This window comes from Catharus ustulatus, chromosome 6 (genome assembly GCF_009819885.2).
Source record: "Catharus ustulatus isolate bCatUst1 chromosome 6, bCatUst1.pri.v2, whole genome shotgun sequence".
NCBI classification, from domain to species: Eukaryota; Metazoa; Chordata; class Aves; order Passeriformes; family Turdidae; genus Catharus; species Catharus ustulatus.
In genome coordinates, this window is record NC_046226.1 from 22,637,405 (window position 1) to 22,653,136 (window position 15,732).

The 15,732-nt window shown below is 50.1% G+C and overlaps 2 protein-coding genes across 3 annotated transcripts in view; both read left to right on the forward strand.

Moving 5' to 3' along the window:
- The window catches only part of POMT2 (protein O-mannosyltransferase 2), a 31,657-nt gene extending 28,765 nt beyond the window's left edge, over window positions 1-2,892 (forward strand). The window contains exons 22-24 of one of the 2 annotated variants that reach the window (XR_004418201.2): window positions 440-629; window positions 1,311-1,834; window positions 2,563-2,892. The gene's annotated coding sequence lies outside the window, so the exon portion shown is untranslated. The remainder of the gene's footprint in view (window positions 1-439; window positions 630-1,310; window positions 1,835-2,562) is intronic. The other variant, XR_004418202.2, reaches the window with a different exon arrangement.
- A 4,188-nt stretch (window positions 2,893-7,080) lies between these two features.
- On the forward strand, window positions 7,081-13,612 carry NGB (neuroglobin). The gene is made up of 4 exons (XM_033061775.2): window positions 7,081-7,233; window positions 8,609-8,720; window positions 10,187-10,306; window positions 11,428-13,612. The coding sequence occupies exons 1-4, from the start codon at window positions 7,127-7,129 to the stop codon at window positions 11,572-11,574; spliced, it is 486 nt and encodes a 161-aa protein (XP_032917666.1). The 5' UTR covers window positions 7,081-7,126; the 3' UTR covers window positions 11,575-13,612.
- The last annotated feature ends 2,120 nt before the right edge of the window (window positions 13,613-15,732 follow it).

The following is a 15,732-nucleotide window of genomic DNA, read 5'->3' on the forward strand; positions in this document are numbered from 1 at the left end:
ACCCATTATTTTTCTGTAAGTCATGTTCAGTCTGTAGTGCTCATAACACCAGCCTGGTGCACAGTTTTGTACAAATGAGGCCCTTACTGTGAATTAAATATGAGAATCCATAATAAAATTGGAACACTGAAAATCAGAATCCAGCTTTATACAAGGGTGTAGTGAGGGGCTAGGATATGCTTTTGACTACAGTGTAACAAGGGGCTGCTTGGAGTGGAACTAGATGGGAAAAACAAAATAAAACCGCCTTACCTGGGACTACACATTGATTCTCACATAAGTGCTGGAGGAGAGTCAACCAGTCTGTTTGGGCATGTTCCAAGGGCTGCTGAAGTACAGCCAGGACAGCTAGAAACTGGACTGTGGCCTGTACAGAGTGATACAATAGGCTATTATATGGTTACTGAAAAGCCTATTGACTTCTTGTATTTCTTCACAGCGTGCAAGTTGGTCTTTGGATATTGCCTGATCAGGGCTATTGTTCTGGAAGGAAGGACTGCTGATACAGAAGCTGTGCTAGAATGTAGGGAGATGACAAAAGAAGGGAAGCATTGTAAAATGCTGATAATATCTGAAGTAAAACTTTACTTGTCACTGCCCTCTAGAGGAAGAATGACTTTTTTCTGCAGGTAAGTGACTTCACATGGGTGAACACTTATGACTGATTCCAACTTGCATTTGATTTGAACCTGCCAGATTTGCAGGCTTTTAGATTCTAGCCATCAACCTGTTATCTGTTCCTCAACAAGAATGAGGCTTTTTTACAACCTGATGTTTTAATATAGATTTTGTGCTCTGTCTTCAAGCTGCTTCTTAATCTTCTATTTTCTAACTAAATGGAACCTTACAATACAAGTTGCTTCCTTTGGCCCTCAATCTGCCATGACCTCCTTTTCATTTTCTTTGGTTTACCCATAAGGTTTCCCAATCTGTACCATGTCTTCCAACATCAGTCTCCCTAGGTCCATATGCTGAAATTATAGGGATTTCATCTTCACTACACCTACCACTGCTGCCTGGTTTACATCCAAGGATTGTGGTTGCACACTTTGGAGTTGTTTTCTGATACACCACCATTAACTGCAACTCTGGCCCATGTTCTGGAAGTAGAAAGTTTGTGATTTATAGAATGGGTGTAAGTCTGACAAGGATTATAACTGTTGTAAATTGCTTTTCCATTTTTATCCTTCTTGCAGTCATTGCTTTATCTCCATATTGCACCCAAAGCCTGTAATCTTGTCATGGCTGCTGACAAAAGGTAGTCTTAAGGCTTCCTTCACCTGACCTATTTTTTTCACCCTGTATTTTAGGATGAAGTGGTTCTGAAGTAGCTGGGTTTCTCCATTGACCAGAATGGCAGTTTAGATTATGTGTCCTTATTAAAGCATGTGTGCTAGATCAGCTGAGTCACACCCTTGCACTGTGCTGGTGCCTTGCAGTGCTTTGGGGACAATAATTCTGTTACAAGGTGGAGAATAAAAGCAGCTGAGAAGTTGGAAGAATTCGTTACGACGAGAATGTGAACATGCATTAATATGGCACATTCTTGATGTGCATCAGAAACAGCGTGGCCAGGCATGACCAAGGCAATGATTGTTCCCTTCTCAGCACTCACATCTCAAACCCTCTGTTCATTTTTGGGATCCCTCACTTCAAGAAAGACATTGAGGTACTGGAGTATGTCCAGAGAAAGGCAACAGAGCTGTTAAAGGATCTGGAGCATGACTCTGATGAGAAGCAGCTGACAGAGCTGGGGATGTTTAGCCTGGAGAAGAAGAAGCTCATGTGGGGCTTTATGTCTCTCTACAGACACCTGAAAGGAGGCTGTAGCAAGGTGGGGATCATTCCCTTCTCTCAAGTAACAAGTGACAGGATGAGAGGTATTGGCCTCAAGTTGTATCAAGACAGGTTTATATTGAATATGAGGAAAAATTTGTTCACTCAGAGGGTGGCCAGGCATTGGAACAGCCTACCCAGAAGTGGTGGAATTACCATACCTTAAAGTGTTAAAAAACACATAGATGTGACACTTGGAGATACGGTTTAGTGGTGAACCTAGCAGAGCAGTTTGCAGGTGAAAAATTCCTCACTGAACAGGAGAATTATTTTTGACAGAACCCCAAAGCTGTAATGGCTTAGGTGAGGAGGAGAGGGTCTCAAACCAGAACTGTCCCACATAAAGAAGTAATAATACATGGGGTTTGCTATGAGACCAGATGGCTGAGTGCAAAGCTGAAATGTGGGAATGCTGGCACAGCCTGACATGAAGGAATGGGTGCAGTAAAATACAAAATCTTTGTTTTAATAGATCATATAAAAAATGCTATTCCTGGAGACAATTGCTGTAGGTCAAATGTTTGTAAGAGATGGCCTAATCAATAGTGTCAATTTAAATTGCAAGGAGGGAGAGAACAAAGAGAGGTGAGATCAGAGAGAAGACGATCAATGACCACCTGAGAGGACAGCAGTGCTACTGAAACAAGAAGTCCAGGGGGGAAACTACAGGGGAGACTCCACAATGAAGAAAGCATTCTTTTACAAGCTTTTTCCATGATGTTTCAGCAACTGAAGGATGAGCCAGTCCAGAAGCATAAGGACAATTGGAGGAAGATCCAAGACCATGTGCATCATCCCTAGGTAGGACAGAAGCCAGGTAACTGTCCTAACACAATGCTTGCCAAGTTGCCAGGTGTAGCTGGAGAGCTTTTTGCTTGCATCCCACCAGCTTTGCACACACCTTCATAACTGTGCCTTATGTCCAAATTCAGCTTGTGTGTCAACACTGACATGGTCTTGAGCTCTTTGAAGTCACTTTAATAGAGTGGCTTACAAAAGGCAGAGGTTTCTTCTTGCATGGTCAGCCTGCTGGTGTTGGGTTATCATTGTGCTAGGGAGCCCAAGGTGAATAACATCTGGGGTAAGGTCTGAGCACCTGCAAGTGCCAGACCTGGTCCTACAGCTTGGTGTGATACCCTTTGACTTTTCTCACCACTTCATGTCTGGTCATCCTAGGACTGTTTTCACAAGCCTATACAAATACTTCCTAGCTGGCCACAGGGTATTCAAGACAAACCTGGGTATGTCTAGCAAAATGAATTCAAAAGAAGGTTTCATTTTATTCTACTGTTGAATCCTCCCTCTGCCTATCCCTCTCCCCTTCACCCAGATTCCCATCACTGAGGGTGGTAGTGCTGCCCTGCTCTCTCCACAGTCATGGTGACAGCAAGCAAGCTCTGCAGCTCATCTTAATCATTTTATGGACAAGATTATTACCTCCTGCATCACTTTTGATTTTTGTTATGCAACTGTATTTCGTGACTTGCTTTGCTACTGAGCTGTGCCGCACCATGGCCTGAGGGGATAGCTTGAGAAGAATTTTGGGAACATTGCATGATTTCTGCACCCACCTGAGGATGGGATGGGAGGGATGGGAGTCTGGGAAAAAGAGAACCTGTCATAATCTGTGGTTTTGAGACTGGGGACAAGAGGAAACAAAGGGGATTAGCTAGGAGTCTGTATCCTAAGTGAGCAGGGAGCCTGAGGCAGATAGATCAGAGTGTCATTATTCATGAAATCTCACAGATATAGAATTGGAAATGAGCAGGAGCTCAAAGGGAGATATGAGTTTGTTAGTGCAGCAGCTGGGGTGAAAACTGACAGTGCCACAGCAGCACTGACTCGCAAAACAGTCATCCCTGGGCCAGGCAGATAGGGCCTCCCTGGACAGGGAGGGTTGTTCTCCAGGTGCTGTGAGCCCTGAGTGCTGGGCTGGGGGCCAGCATTTGTGAGCTTACTCCTAGTTCTCTCACACTGTTTTATGAGATTGGGCAACTTTATTTCCACGTGGGTAAACTGAGGCACTGAACAAGTAAAGTCAATGCTTGGCAAGGGAAGTTAAGAATGTTGGTACTGTAACTTAAAGTGAATGAACTTAAAATGAAACCCAGGGTAAACTAAAAACATTATAAATTTATGTTCTCCCAAAGTACAAAAGAACATTATCATCTTCTTTACATGTCAGTGAATTTCTCCAAAAACCTCCCTCCCCTTTCTTCTAGTGGTCTAGAGATGATTTTGGAGCAGTCTGTGCTCCTGACCAGGTTGCTATTCGCCCATGAGAGCTCCAGGGACGATCTTGCAGAAATCAAAGAGCAGCCAGGAAAAAGCTGAACGGCCAGGTTAGGTACATGGAGCCAAGGGAGCTGGGAACCATCACAGGAAACCCTCAGACCACAGAAACATTTGCAGTGCTCAACCTCTTGCTGAGATTCTCATTCTTGAAGGCTCGTGAAATATTTGGATCAAGAAGAGAGGTTTTCTTGTTTGCTTCCTTGTACTTTAAATCCTCTCTGGACTCGACACCTGCTCTCAGCACCTCAGTGCTGTGACAGCAAGAGGAACTCTGACAGCCACATAACTGTCAGGGACAAACTGCTTTGCACACAGGCAAGAGCACTGTCTCTCCCAAACCCCCAGTCTTCTAAATAATTTGAATGCTTGTTTGAATGTTTCTTATCCCTGAGCTCTCCTTGTCTCCCATTTCAAGTCCCTCTTCCACTCCTTCCTGTGCTGGAAGACCTGTGCTGTCACAGGGGCAAAAATGCGGGGTTTCTTAAGAGCATAGAAATGTATCAGTGCCAGAAGGCAGCAAAGGGATGGATTCACTGTTAAGACTGTCAGGAAAGATGGGGAAACTGCTCCTGAATGTATCCTGCCCAGAAGGAGCTGTTGGGGGCAGGGAAGAGTTCTTGGACTCTGCTGTGTGTCATACACATGTAGGATTTGGGTACCAACAGGTGGGTGGGGATATAGCTAGACCATTGCTCCTTTCATCAGCTGAGCCACTCCTATTTTCCATGGAAGGAAGGTTATCAGGCTCAGCACTCTCATTGCTGCCCTTGTATCTGCTCTGTTCTGACACTTGTGCCTTGTCTGTGAGTGTTCAGCTGCCACCTGCAGCACAGAGGTGAGGTCCAGGGGGAACATTTTGGACAAGAGCCACTGTTTTCTTTTGCCATCACAGCTTCACTGCTAATGTCTGAGATGCCCTTTCTATCAGGAACAATGGCTGAACCTGTACTTTGCCGTTGCCATGGCTGGGGTAGCTGATATGGTGCTCTATGAAGATGGGAGTAAAGGTGTCCCATGTTCCAACAAATCTTCAGGAACTGATTACTCTTAACTACAGCTTGCTTTTGTGGAATTTCTCTTCCTTCACTATCAGCCAGCTCTGAATGTATTCAAAATATTGTTAGGCAAATAATCAGACTTGGTTGCTGCTTTGACTGCACATGTACTTCAGCTCTGCTCCTCAGTATCCTGTGGCCTGGGATGACTCTCCGTGCTCCTTTCCCTGGCAGCACACCACTGCCTATCTGTTCTACCCTTTATTGTTAGCAGGGCCAGCTGAACTGCCCAGCCAGGCTCTGGTGAAGATCCATGTCTGCGTGGTTGTGACAATGGGCTGAAATGTCAGAGCACCTTGCACAGATGACAAAGGATGACACTTTATGCTCGTTGCTGGTTCGCTGGATCAGCCGCAAGAGAGCTAAAGGTTAATGTTTGCGTTGGCGCTGCCGGGCTGGTCTTCTCCGCCCTGCTCGGATTAACCCTGTATTTCCCACTGTTCTCCCAGCTGCCCTTTCAAGCTCCTTGCTGCTTTAGCGGTTACTATGGCAGTGACTTATCATTACCCCCGGTGCGAATATGCCCTTTGAAACCACACAGTTAAGATGCTGTTTTATCTGACTCCTTAGTCCATTTGACAGTTCAAATTTTTTGTTTGTTTGCTTGTTTGTTTGCTGGACTCTTCCTTCAAGTGCCCACCTTTAGGACAGGATTCTTCAGCTTCCTTTAAAGCATGTGGAGCTTTTCCTATGTGGCATCTTGTCTGGTCTGCACTGAGAATGCAAGGTCTCAAAATCCTGGGAAAACAGGTAATTTATCCTGGCACTTGCAGAGCCATCTTGGGTGGCTTCCTGCTGTCACTGCAGTCAATGCTGTCACTCCAGCTGTATAGGAGAAAGGCCCCTGGGAGACAAGCTGGGGCTGAGAACACAACACTGAGCCTTTGAACTTGTCTCCTCCCAGGGAACGTTTTCAATTCTCCCACAAGAAGGGCCTTCTTTCTGCCTACACTGAGTCAATGTGCCCCTGGGATGGAGGCTTCTGTCTTCTCTCCCGATTACCAGAAATAAGTCTGATGTACTGAAGCAGAACTTGTAATAAGATCAGCACAATTATTATTTTGGTGCAGACTGTGATGATTTCGGTAATAGTTGCACTTTTGTATTGCTCTCATCATTCTGAAAACCTTAACTTTCCTGACTTCCCTTGTGCTGCTGGAGACCTCATTTGCCTTTTCTTGCTTTGTTTCCTCTGTGCTGTGTAAATCCTGGGGCCAAATTAAGCAGTGTCTGAACAGCAAAGAGAATCTGTGCATCCTGAACACATCTGACAAAGATGTCATGTCTTCTCATCTGTTATTAACGACTTTGCCTGCTTCAGCTGGCATAATTAGCCTCAAATTAGACATGTACCTTGCAGTGTCTAGACCACATCTGCCTGTGGAGATAGCAGGTGGCTGCTATCTCAGTGGAAGAGGCCAAGAGCAAGAGTGCTGTGAAGCAGTGCTGAGGTCCTCCCGAGCAAAGTTACACTCAGAGCGAGCTGTGCTGACGGTGAGCGAAGGTGGCCAGGTCCCGGTGGTCTCCTCGCTGGCACGGCTCTGCCCTGCTGCTTCACTTGTAAAATCAGGACGACAGGAAATGTCAACCGTGAACTTTCTGCTCTGCCCCGCGGGCCCGGGATAGGGAAGTTTGGGCATTTCGATTTTCTTTTTTCTTCCTTCCATCCCTCCTTCCTTCCTTCTCCCGAGTGGGAAATCCTCGGTTGGATCTTCGCGGCCGAGGCAGGCGCGGGTGGAGCGGAGCAGCCGCGGGCTCGGCGGTGCGGGCGGGCGGAGCGCGGTGCGGCCGTGCCGGGGGCGCTGGGCGGGACCCCGGGGGGCGCGGGGGCCGCGCCGGAGCTCCCCCGGCCGAGCGAGGGGCGGGCGGCCGCAGCTCGCCGGCCCCTCCGCCCGCGGAGCCGCGGTTCCAACGCCGCGCCGCGGGGCAGGGCCCCCGCCATGGAGAGCGGGATGCCGCTGTCGGGCGGGCAGCGAGCGCTGATCCGGGAGAGCTGGCAGCGGCTGAGCGGCAGCCCCGTGCAGCACGGCCTCGTCCTCTTCACCAGGTGAGCGGCGCGATGCGGCCACCGGCACCCCGGTCCCGGCCGCCTGTCCGCCCGCACCGACCCGCGGGAGGGATGGACGGGCTCCGCTTTTTGGAGAGAAACGCTTCCCTGCGCTTGGCGATGGCTCCTGGCCGGCTCCCCTCCGCTGGCCTCCCTGCCGTGGCTGACGGTCCGCCGGGAGCCGAAGCCTCTCCGCCGCCAAGCCGCAGGTGCGTGGGGCAGCGGCGTGGGGCAGGGCTGGGCTCCGCTCCGCGCTGCTGCCCTGCCCTTCCCATCCTTCGCGAGTGACAACTTTGCCACGCGGAGACGGAGAGTGAGAGAAGCGGCGGGCAGGTTCTGTGCGTTTCTGCCCACTGATCCCCTGCCTTGTCACCGAGACTTCTGCTCTTCGAAGGGCTGCCTGTCCGCTTGGCTCTGCGGAGTGTGTGGAAGGGGTTGCCCGAACATTCCATGATCAGGGAAGTGCTGTGCAGCCCCAGGCGCAGACCTGGCCCACAGGGAGGGATTCAGTCGCAGGGCAGAGGAAATGGTGTGCCGGGTGGAGTGGCTGATAGCCAGCTTCTTGCCTCTCCTCAGCAGATTAATGTATCAATTATGTGAAGCGAAGAAAGGAAAAATCAGTGAAAAGTCGTTTAAAAAGGACAATTGGAGAGTTGATGAGCAGCTTCTGGAGTGAGAGGGATCCAAATCTCCCAGAGCAGGACTAGACCAGCGACCACGATGTGGGGGAGAAGGGTGCAGTAGTTTAATGTGCAGGATGAGGAGAAGAGAGACTGTCTTGCCTGAATTACTGGTGGCCTGTTATATCTATCTGGGTGGCTTCTTCTTCAGTCCCATTTGTGCCTGACATACACTGACAAGGGAGAGTGGGGCAGGGGGCAGGGGGAGAGAAAATGTGATGATGATGGTGTTGCGGAGTGGGGCAACAGCTGAGTTCCTACATATCCCCCTTGGTACAGATGGCTGCTGGAGCTTGGAGGCCTTCCCTGATTTGGGAATTTTTGGGTCCAAGGGGATCCAAAAGTGGGAGTGGGAATAGGAATGGGAATAGTTGAAACAACAGCCAAGACTTGGAGGAGAAGGGCCAGGCTGGGAAGAACTCCTGAGTGTTGGGACTAGTTCTCAGGTGCCATAAATATGTATACAAGTGCTGGGGTTATGGGCTAGGGAAGCAGAATTTTTTTTGTCTATAGGTAATCTGGATTGCCCCAAACTAAAACTTTTCAGAACTTTTGTATCTTTTACAGATGGGGAGGGACCAGTAGGTGGGAAGGGAGGCAGAAGTGGGCCATAGGTGTGCTGCTGGTGGGGTGAGTGGGACTTCAAATAAAGCTGAAAAAGTGAGAAGATGGGGTGTTCTTTCTTGCTGTTGCAGGCTGTTTGACTTGGATCCTGACTTGCTGCCCCTTTTCCAATACAACTGCAAGCAGTTTGCCAGCCCTCAGGAGTGCCTCTCTGCCCCTGAGTTCCTGGATCACATCAGGAAGGTGAGAGAGGGGCTGTGGCATGGCTGGAGCACAGCTTCCATAGAAGAAGAAACTCTTAGGCAATGATTTGGAACTGTGGTGTGGCTGACCAGGGAATGCATGGGAAGTGTCCTCCTGAGATGGTAACTGCAGGGTGTTACTCATGCTAGCAGAAGGCCAGGACAAAATGTCCTACAATGGTGGGCAGAGAATGAGCATGCAGTGGCTAAGAGGCACCATGCTGATTTCCATGCCCTCATCTGAGAGTGGATTGCTTCCTGTGAAAGCTGAAAGAATCCTTCTGCTACTGTGGAGGTAGCTCAGGGAGCTCACCTGTGTCCAGATGAGGACTGCTCTCTGCTTGGCCACACGCTGACCAGGAGGTGGCACAGGTAGCTGGGCTACCCTGGACCCACTGCTGTGGAGAGGTTGTTGGTGCAGCTGCAGAGCCAGAAGGCCCACAGAGACCTCTCAGAGCCTCTGAGGGTGTGCTGCAGTAGACATTCCCCTCCCTCCAAACACAGAAAGGAGCTATGCTGAGGAGAGGCTCATCCATACCCAATACACTTGGTGCAGCAGAAACCCTTTATTGAACCCTGAAGAGAAGCCACATTGGGACAATGTGGCATCTGCCTTGGCTTGCAGATGCCTTCATAAACTGCCTGGCTCCATCTTTAAAGCAGTTTGGTGCTTTGCTTTCCTGTCTTTATTCCTTGTTAAGAGGCTGTTCCAAGACTGAGCTCCTCTGATAGCTGCAAGCTTTTTGTTATTTTCCAGCCTCTCGTTATTGGCAAAGTTAAGATTATTGCCTTGAGCTGAAATAGTTCTTTGCTCTTGTTGGAGATAAATTGCTTGTTGAAATTGCAGAGCACAATTCTGTCACCTCTTGGCATTGCCAAGAAATCATGCCCTGGCTTTAATCTCTTCTTCTAATTTGTTGTGTCTGTTCCCTTCATCCTTCTTTAAATCTTTTCTGTCCTATTTCCATTTGACTCTTAATGCTCCTGGGAGGCTGTAGTATATGTTTTACCAGACCAGGTCATGAGACCTGGCCAAACTCTCCATCCCATCTCTTCAAAGTACCTTGGTTGATCTTAGAATTGGAGTGGCCGTATTCACAATTGCATTGTTTTGGCAACTTCTAATTGGAAACTCTAGCTCTGGCAACTTCTAGGATTCCTATGCAGTTTTTCTGGGGTCCAAGAAGTTGTAATGACTGCATCAGCTTTAGGTCTTAACCTGCAATTGCTCTGCTGTAGGGCTCTGGGACAGGGTGGTCAGCAGTGCTGCTTGCTGTGCAGCTTTCGTAGTGTCCCATGGAAGGATGTGGTGTGTGCTGCTGCCAGCCTCACTGATGTGACACATGGATCACAGTAGAGCAAAGGAAAGCTCAGAGGGTGAAGTAAAGGGTCAGGCACTTTGTTTCCTCTGGGAGGGAACCTGAACCTTTCTGTTAATGCCATTCTGCCTTCCTGCTCCTGCACTAGGTGATGCTGGTGATTGATGCTGCTGTGAGCCACCTGGAGAACTTAGCCTGCCTGGAGGAATATCTCTGCAACCTTGGCAAGAAGCACCAGGCAGTTGGTGTGAAGGTTGAGTCTTTCTCGGTGAGATGCTCTCTCCTGTCTCACTGTGGCTGTTTGTTCACCCCTGGCTGCAATCCTCAGCTGTCCCCATCCTTCCTCTGGGTTCAGCTGTCTGGAGAGAAAAGTGATGGCTCAGGGAAGCCTGTCCAAGGTGCTGATACCAATGTAGTGACACTGCCCCAGTGAGGGAAACCTTTGAGCTCCCTGTGTTTTCTGCCCTTGTCCAGTAAGCCCAGGCAGAAAAGATAGATGAGAGCAAAGCATGTCCACTGTTTGAAGAGAATCATGGGTTAGAATCTCCTAAATCAGTCCTCAGTCTCTCCTGTGCCACAGGGCTTCAGGCTCAGTCTTTGCCGTCTGTTTCTCTGGGCAAACCTCACCACACCTGGAAAAGGGAGTATCCACCTCCCTGTGTCTGGCCTGGGATGTGGTTGCTGCACCTTAACCCCTGCTTCCTCCATGCCAGTAACACCCAAGCATCTTCCATATTAAACCCTTGATTACTCCTCTCCTCCTACCAAGCATGGACAGAAATGCAGTGGGGACGGGCGAGTTGAAGAAAAGCTTTCTAACCCACACATGACTCACTCCTGATACGGCTAGCTTTTGTTTTCTTCAGACAGAACAGGGTCCCTTTTGTTTGGGGTAGTGATCCCCACCAGCCCTGTGTTCAGTATGGGGCTGCTTACAGCTCTGTGAGGAGCAGTGCCCTGTGGAGAAGCCTGAGGCACTGAGACATGCGCTAAGCATCCAGTGTGGAGTCTGATCCGCTCTCCTGTCATCAGGGCATTGCTGAGCTCTGCTGCTCCACTGCTATGCCAAGGGACAGGGCCAGATACCTGCACCTGGGAGCCACGGAAATTGGATGTGTACCTCTTCCCTGGTATGTGCATGTCAGTGTCAGCCCTTGCTCCCTGACTTCCGCTCCCCGCTCATCCATGGTGAGGGCCAACATAGGGCAGGGAAGAGGATAACATGAATTGGTTCTGGGCCCCCTCTGAGGAGCCAGGGACGGGGGCCTGGTAGGTGGAAGAGGAGCAGGTGCTCTACAATTGGAGAAGTGAAAAAAGGTGGTGAAATGAGACAAGAGATTGCATGTCATCCTCTGGTGCTGAGCTTGACATCTTCTTTTCGGTTTGCAGACTGTTGGTGAGTCCTTGCTGTACATGCTGGAGAAATGCCTTGGTGCTGCCTTCAGCCCAGAAGTGCAGGAAGCTTGGAGCAAACTCTACAATGCTGTGGTGAAAGCCATGCAACGTGGCTGGGAGACCCTCCCAGAAGGGGACTAGATCCTGCCAGCCATCCCTATCCCTGACCATGCAGTGTCCTGAGCACAGGGAGTCTCGTGCCACACTCGCTGCCTCTCCCCACCTCTGTCTTTCTGTGTGCACCAGCCCATGGCTGCCTCTGCCACTCACACGTGCTGTGGGGCTCTCACGTGGTTCCACCCTGCTTCAACATGAGCGTGTCTCTGCCTTTGCTAAGGGCTGGCAGAGCATGTCCCTGCAGCGAGGCCTGGCAGTGCCACAGCACAGGTATGCCACCCTGCCCCAAGTTCCTTCAGGAACACCAACACCCACACACCTACTCTGGGTTTTAGCTTGCTCATCTTCCCTCCTCTTGCTACCCATCCTCTGTAGGTGAGAGCTGGCATAGGCCTCTTGGGCTTATTTGCCCAAATCCTATTTGCTGTGCTTTCCCTGCCAAGTCTGACACTGCTCGGTCCTCCTGCACTGCTGTACCTGGTTCAGCTGTGGCAGTGACAGATTTGGCTCCATCCAGGCCAAAAGGCAGCAAGAGAGTGAGGCTGGTCACATCATGTGGCTGTCCTCCAACCTTGCAGAGAATTTTCCCCTTCTCCCTTTGTCAATACATCACTACCAGTTGGTTAATTCTGGTGCTTCTGCCTTGCCTCTGACCTGGATGGAATCCCTGGCTTTTCCCTGTGTCAGGTTGGCCACAGCCCAGTAGGTTTCCTAGGCATGCTTCAGGCAGTGTTGTCACATTAATCCCAAGGTGAGACTACTTTTGGCAGGGTTAGGCTGCCAGTTGAAAGGCTTTGTGTTGATTTGGCCTGCTGGTTTACCCTTGGAGCTATCTGAAATGCAGCAGCAGCGGTAGCAGTGTCTGTTTACTGCTTTGTGTTAAGGAAAATAAAGTAAATCCAAGGAAAAGATGTCTTAAAATAAAAATGAAGGTAGCAATTGTGTCATAGCAACAGCTTCCAGAAATTCTGGCTCTTGGCCAGAGGAAGCATAGCATTCTGGATGCTGTCAGAATCTGGAGCACTTCCCAGCTGCTCACAGTGCCCATCTGCAGAGTTCCTCACCCTCACAGGAATGAGGAGATAGCATCTGCTAGAAGAAATCCCAGAAAACTGCTGAGAAGCAGCACCTGAGGGCTCTGTGACGGGGCTGAACTTGAGCACTTTGAGGAAGAGTTCATCTTTATGGGGAAGTCACTATGGAAAAAGCAGAACCATGTTTCTAGCCACCACTAGCCCCAGAGCAAGGACATAGAGCAATTATTCAGTTACAAGCAGCACTGGGTTTTTTTGCTTCTTCTTCAGGACAGGAGGAGCCTAGTGTTGAGGTCTGAGATGGTCCTGTTCTGAGGACACATTCATCTTATTCTCAGATGTCCTCCACTCTGGGGCAGGAGAAAGCTGCCTGCTCAATGTAAATGAGGTCTCCTAGGCCCATGCCACAGAGGGGATGGTGGGGTGCCCTGTGAGATGGTTCTCTAGTGCCCTGCCACCAGGCCTGATGGCAGCTATGGGCTACCAGCAAGCAAAAAGCCCTCCAGATGTGTTTGGGAGGCAAGCAGGTGTTGTGAAACAGGAGGGAACATCCCCACATTCCTTGTCCTCCCTATTGGTACCATGTTCTGCAGCCCTGCAGTGTGGTGCTGTGCATCCTGGCCCATGGCTCTCTCCATCAGCTGGGTCAGGTGAAGTCCTCCCCATTCTTGTACCCAGCAGTGCGGGATGGAGGATCTGGGGCTGGGGCGAGACACTGCCTTTGATGGCACAGTATAGGGCAGGAGGGTTTGGGAATGGGCATGTCCTCTTTGCAAACCTGTTATGGGACATCAGCCTTCAGCATCAGGGAAGTGGGACACCTTCTGGCTCCATGTGACAGGTAGGCAGCTGTGTGACGGGTGAGGTATGGGTGTTACTGCCCAAACCATCCCTGCTCCCTCTAGCTTTCCCAGCTCCTTGGCTTCTTCTCTTCTGTGCCACATTTTGTGTTCCCAAGAGAACTGAACTAGTCTGTGTGCCTCTTATACCCAGCTGTACTGTTTATTAAAAAACAATGGTGAGTCTTAGCCATTTTTGATGCCTTCTGTTTATTTTAATATAAAAGGCCCAAGCAAACCAGAAAAAGAGGATGACGGAGAGGGGTCTACTGGTTTCTTGTTGATGCTAGCTTTGAAGATATTGGTCACTAGGAGCACTTGTGTAGTGCAGCTTGACTGGCATGATAAGGCATCCACCATCAAAAGCATGTTGGGAGCTTTTTTTCCTGGTAATTGAATGGGTGAGCAATGGAGGGGCTAACAGAGACACCCTGCTGCTGATTACTCAGGCCCTTCAAGTATAATAAGCTCTTATATAATCAGAATTTTAAACAATCAGCCTAAAAATTTCCATTGTCCAACCACTGCTTTTGTTTTTGGACATAGCATTGGCTCATCTGCTGCTGGTCACCTGATGCTGGTCATCTGCAGCAGCAGAGCATGGCCTCATAACAAAGTCCTGTCTGGCTCCATGGAGCATCATCCACCCTGCCAGCTGGATTGCAGTTATTCCAGCAGCCCTGCCCAGGGAGCAGTTGATGAGGATGCAGGAGGTTCTGTCTTCTAGCATGTTCTAGCTTTGACATGATGGGTTTCCAGCCCTTTGGGACCTGGGCACTTGATGCTGAAGCATGGTGCCTTGAGTGGGGAAGCCAGCTCAGGGTCTGTAATAGCATCTCCCAAAGGCTGCAAATCCCAGCCCTGGCACAGCAGAGAAGGGAAAACATCCTGGGAGAGCCATGCTGCTCATTTAGGGCAGGCTTGCTCCACAATACAACATGTGAAGTGCTGTGAAGGGCAAGGAGAGCAGCAGAGAATGCAAAGAAATACCCCCTCTGTGTCATTGATAAAAAAAGTTGTCCAGCTCTTCCTAGCCTCAGGACTGGTGCTGGGAGCCCAGACCTGGCTCTGCAGGGAAGGGCCAGCATGGCAGCCTCCAGCAGCACTCCCATCTCTGACTGACTGTGCCAGCAGGGAGGTTTGCCACAGCTCCCACAAGATGCCCCTTTGCTGTGACTGCTGCCCAGTGGGGATGCTCCTGTCACTGCCTGCCACCAGCAGGCACGGTGAGAGACTTCCTGCGATTGCTGGGCCCCAACTGTGAGGGATTCTGAGTGTGCAGGCTGCAATCAGGGAGCGGGTTCCTGAGCAGGTTTCCAGGCAGAGGTGCAGTGTGATAGGGCTGACACCTCCTCAGGGTGTCACCCCTAGGTAATGATGAGCTTCCCAGTGTGAAGAATGCTCCCAGCCAGAGCTCCTGCCCAGCTCCCCAGCACAGCAATGCCCTGTGCTAACTTTCTTTACCACTCATTACAAACCTTGGGGGGGCCTCTGTGGGGGCATGTGGTGGGTTTTAAATTTTCCAGTTTTTGACCCAAAGGGAAGCCCTCCCCAGGCCTTCTGCCCTGAGCCATAAACCAGAGTGGCAGGGCTCACCCTGGGGAAGCTGTGGAGGTGCCAGCAGGAGGAATGTGCTGAAAACAGAGGCAAATCATTCAAGTAGGAATTCAGGTAAAAACAGTGTGTATTTTTAGAGGGAGGAAGGCAGAAAAGAGTAGTGTTCTCTCAAAATCTAGAGAAAGACTTCCAAAACGGTGTTCATCCCCTTCCCTGAGACTTACTGGCGGGTAGTACAGCTTTGAGACCACCTGCTCCATCCTCAGATGGGATGGGTTCCTCCTGCCCCTGACCCTTGCTGTGGTCCCAGAGGGGCTCCAGGTCACCCTCCTCCTACCTTCAAGCAGCATCTGCACCTTTGGTGGTGTTCTGAGCCAGCTCGCCAATGGAGTGACTGCTGACAGAAGGTGGGCAAGGAAGGCACACCACTATCCCAGGACTGCAGCCCATCTCCAATGGAGGAATGATGCCAAGGGCTTTGTCAGTCTGACTGAGACATGGTGAGGTGTTCTTCCACTCCTGAAACTTTGCTGCTTCTGCCCACTTACTGGGGTTTGTTTATATGGGGATCATAGTGGGCAGTTTGGAGGTGGGGATGTGTCCAAGCAGTCTCTTTGCCACCGAAGCCTCTGCAGGACATGCCCAGGCAGGGTCCAAAGGAGCCCACAGATGGGAAAAGGCTCCAGTGGCAAGGGCTCCCCCTAAACCAGTGCCTGGAAAGACGCGTGGGGATGACGACGCCAGGCAGCAGC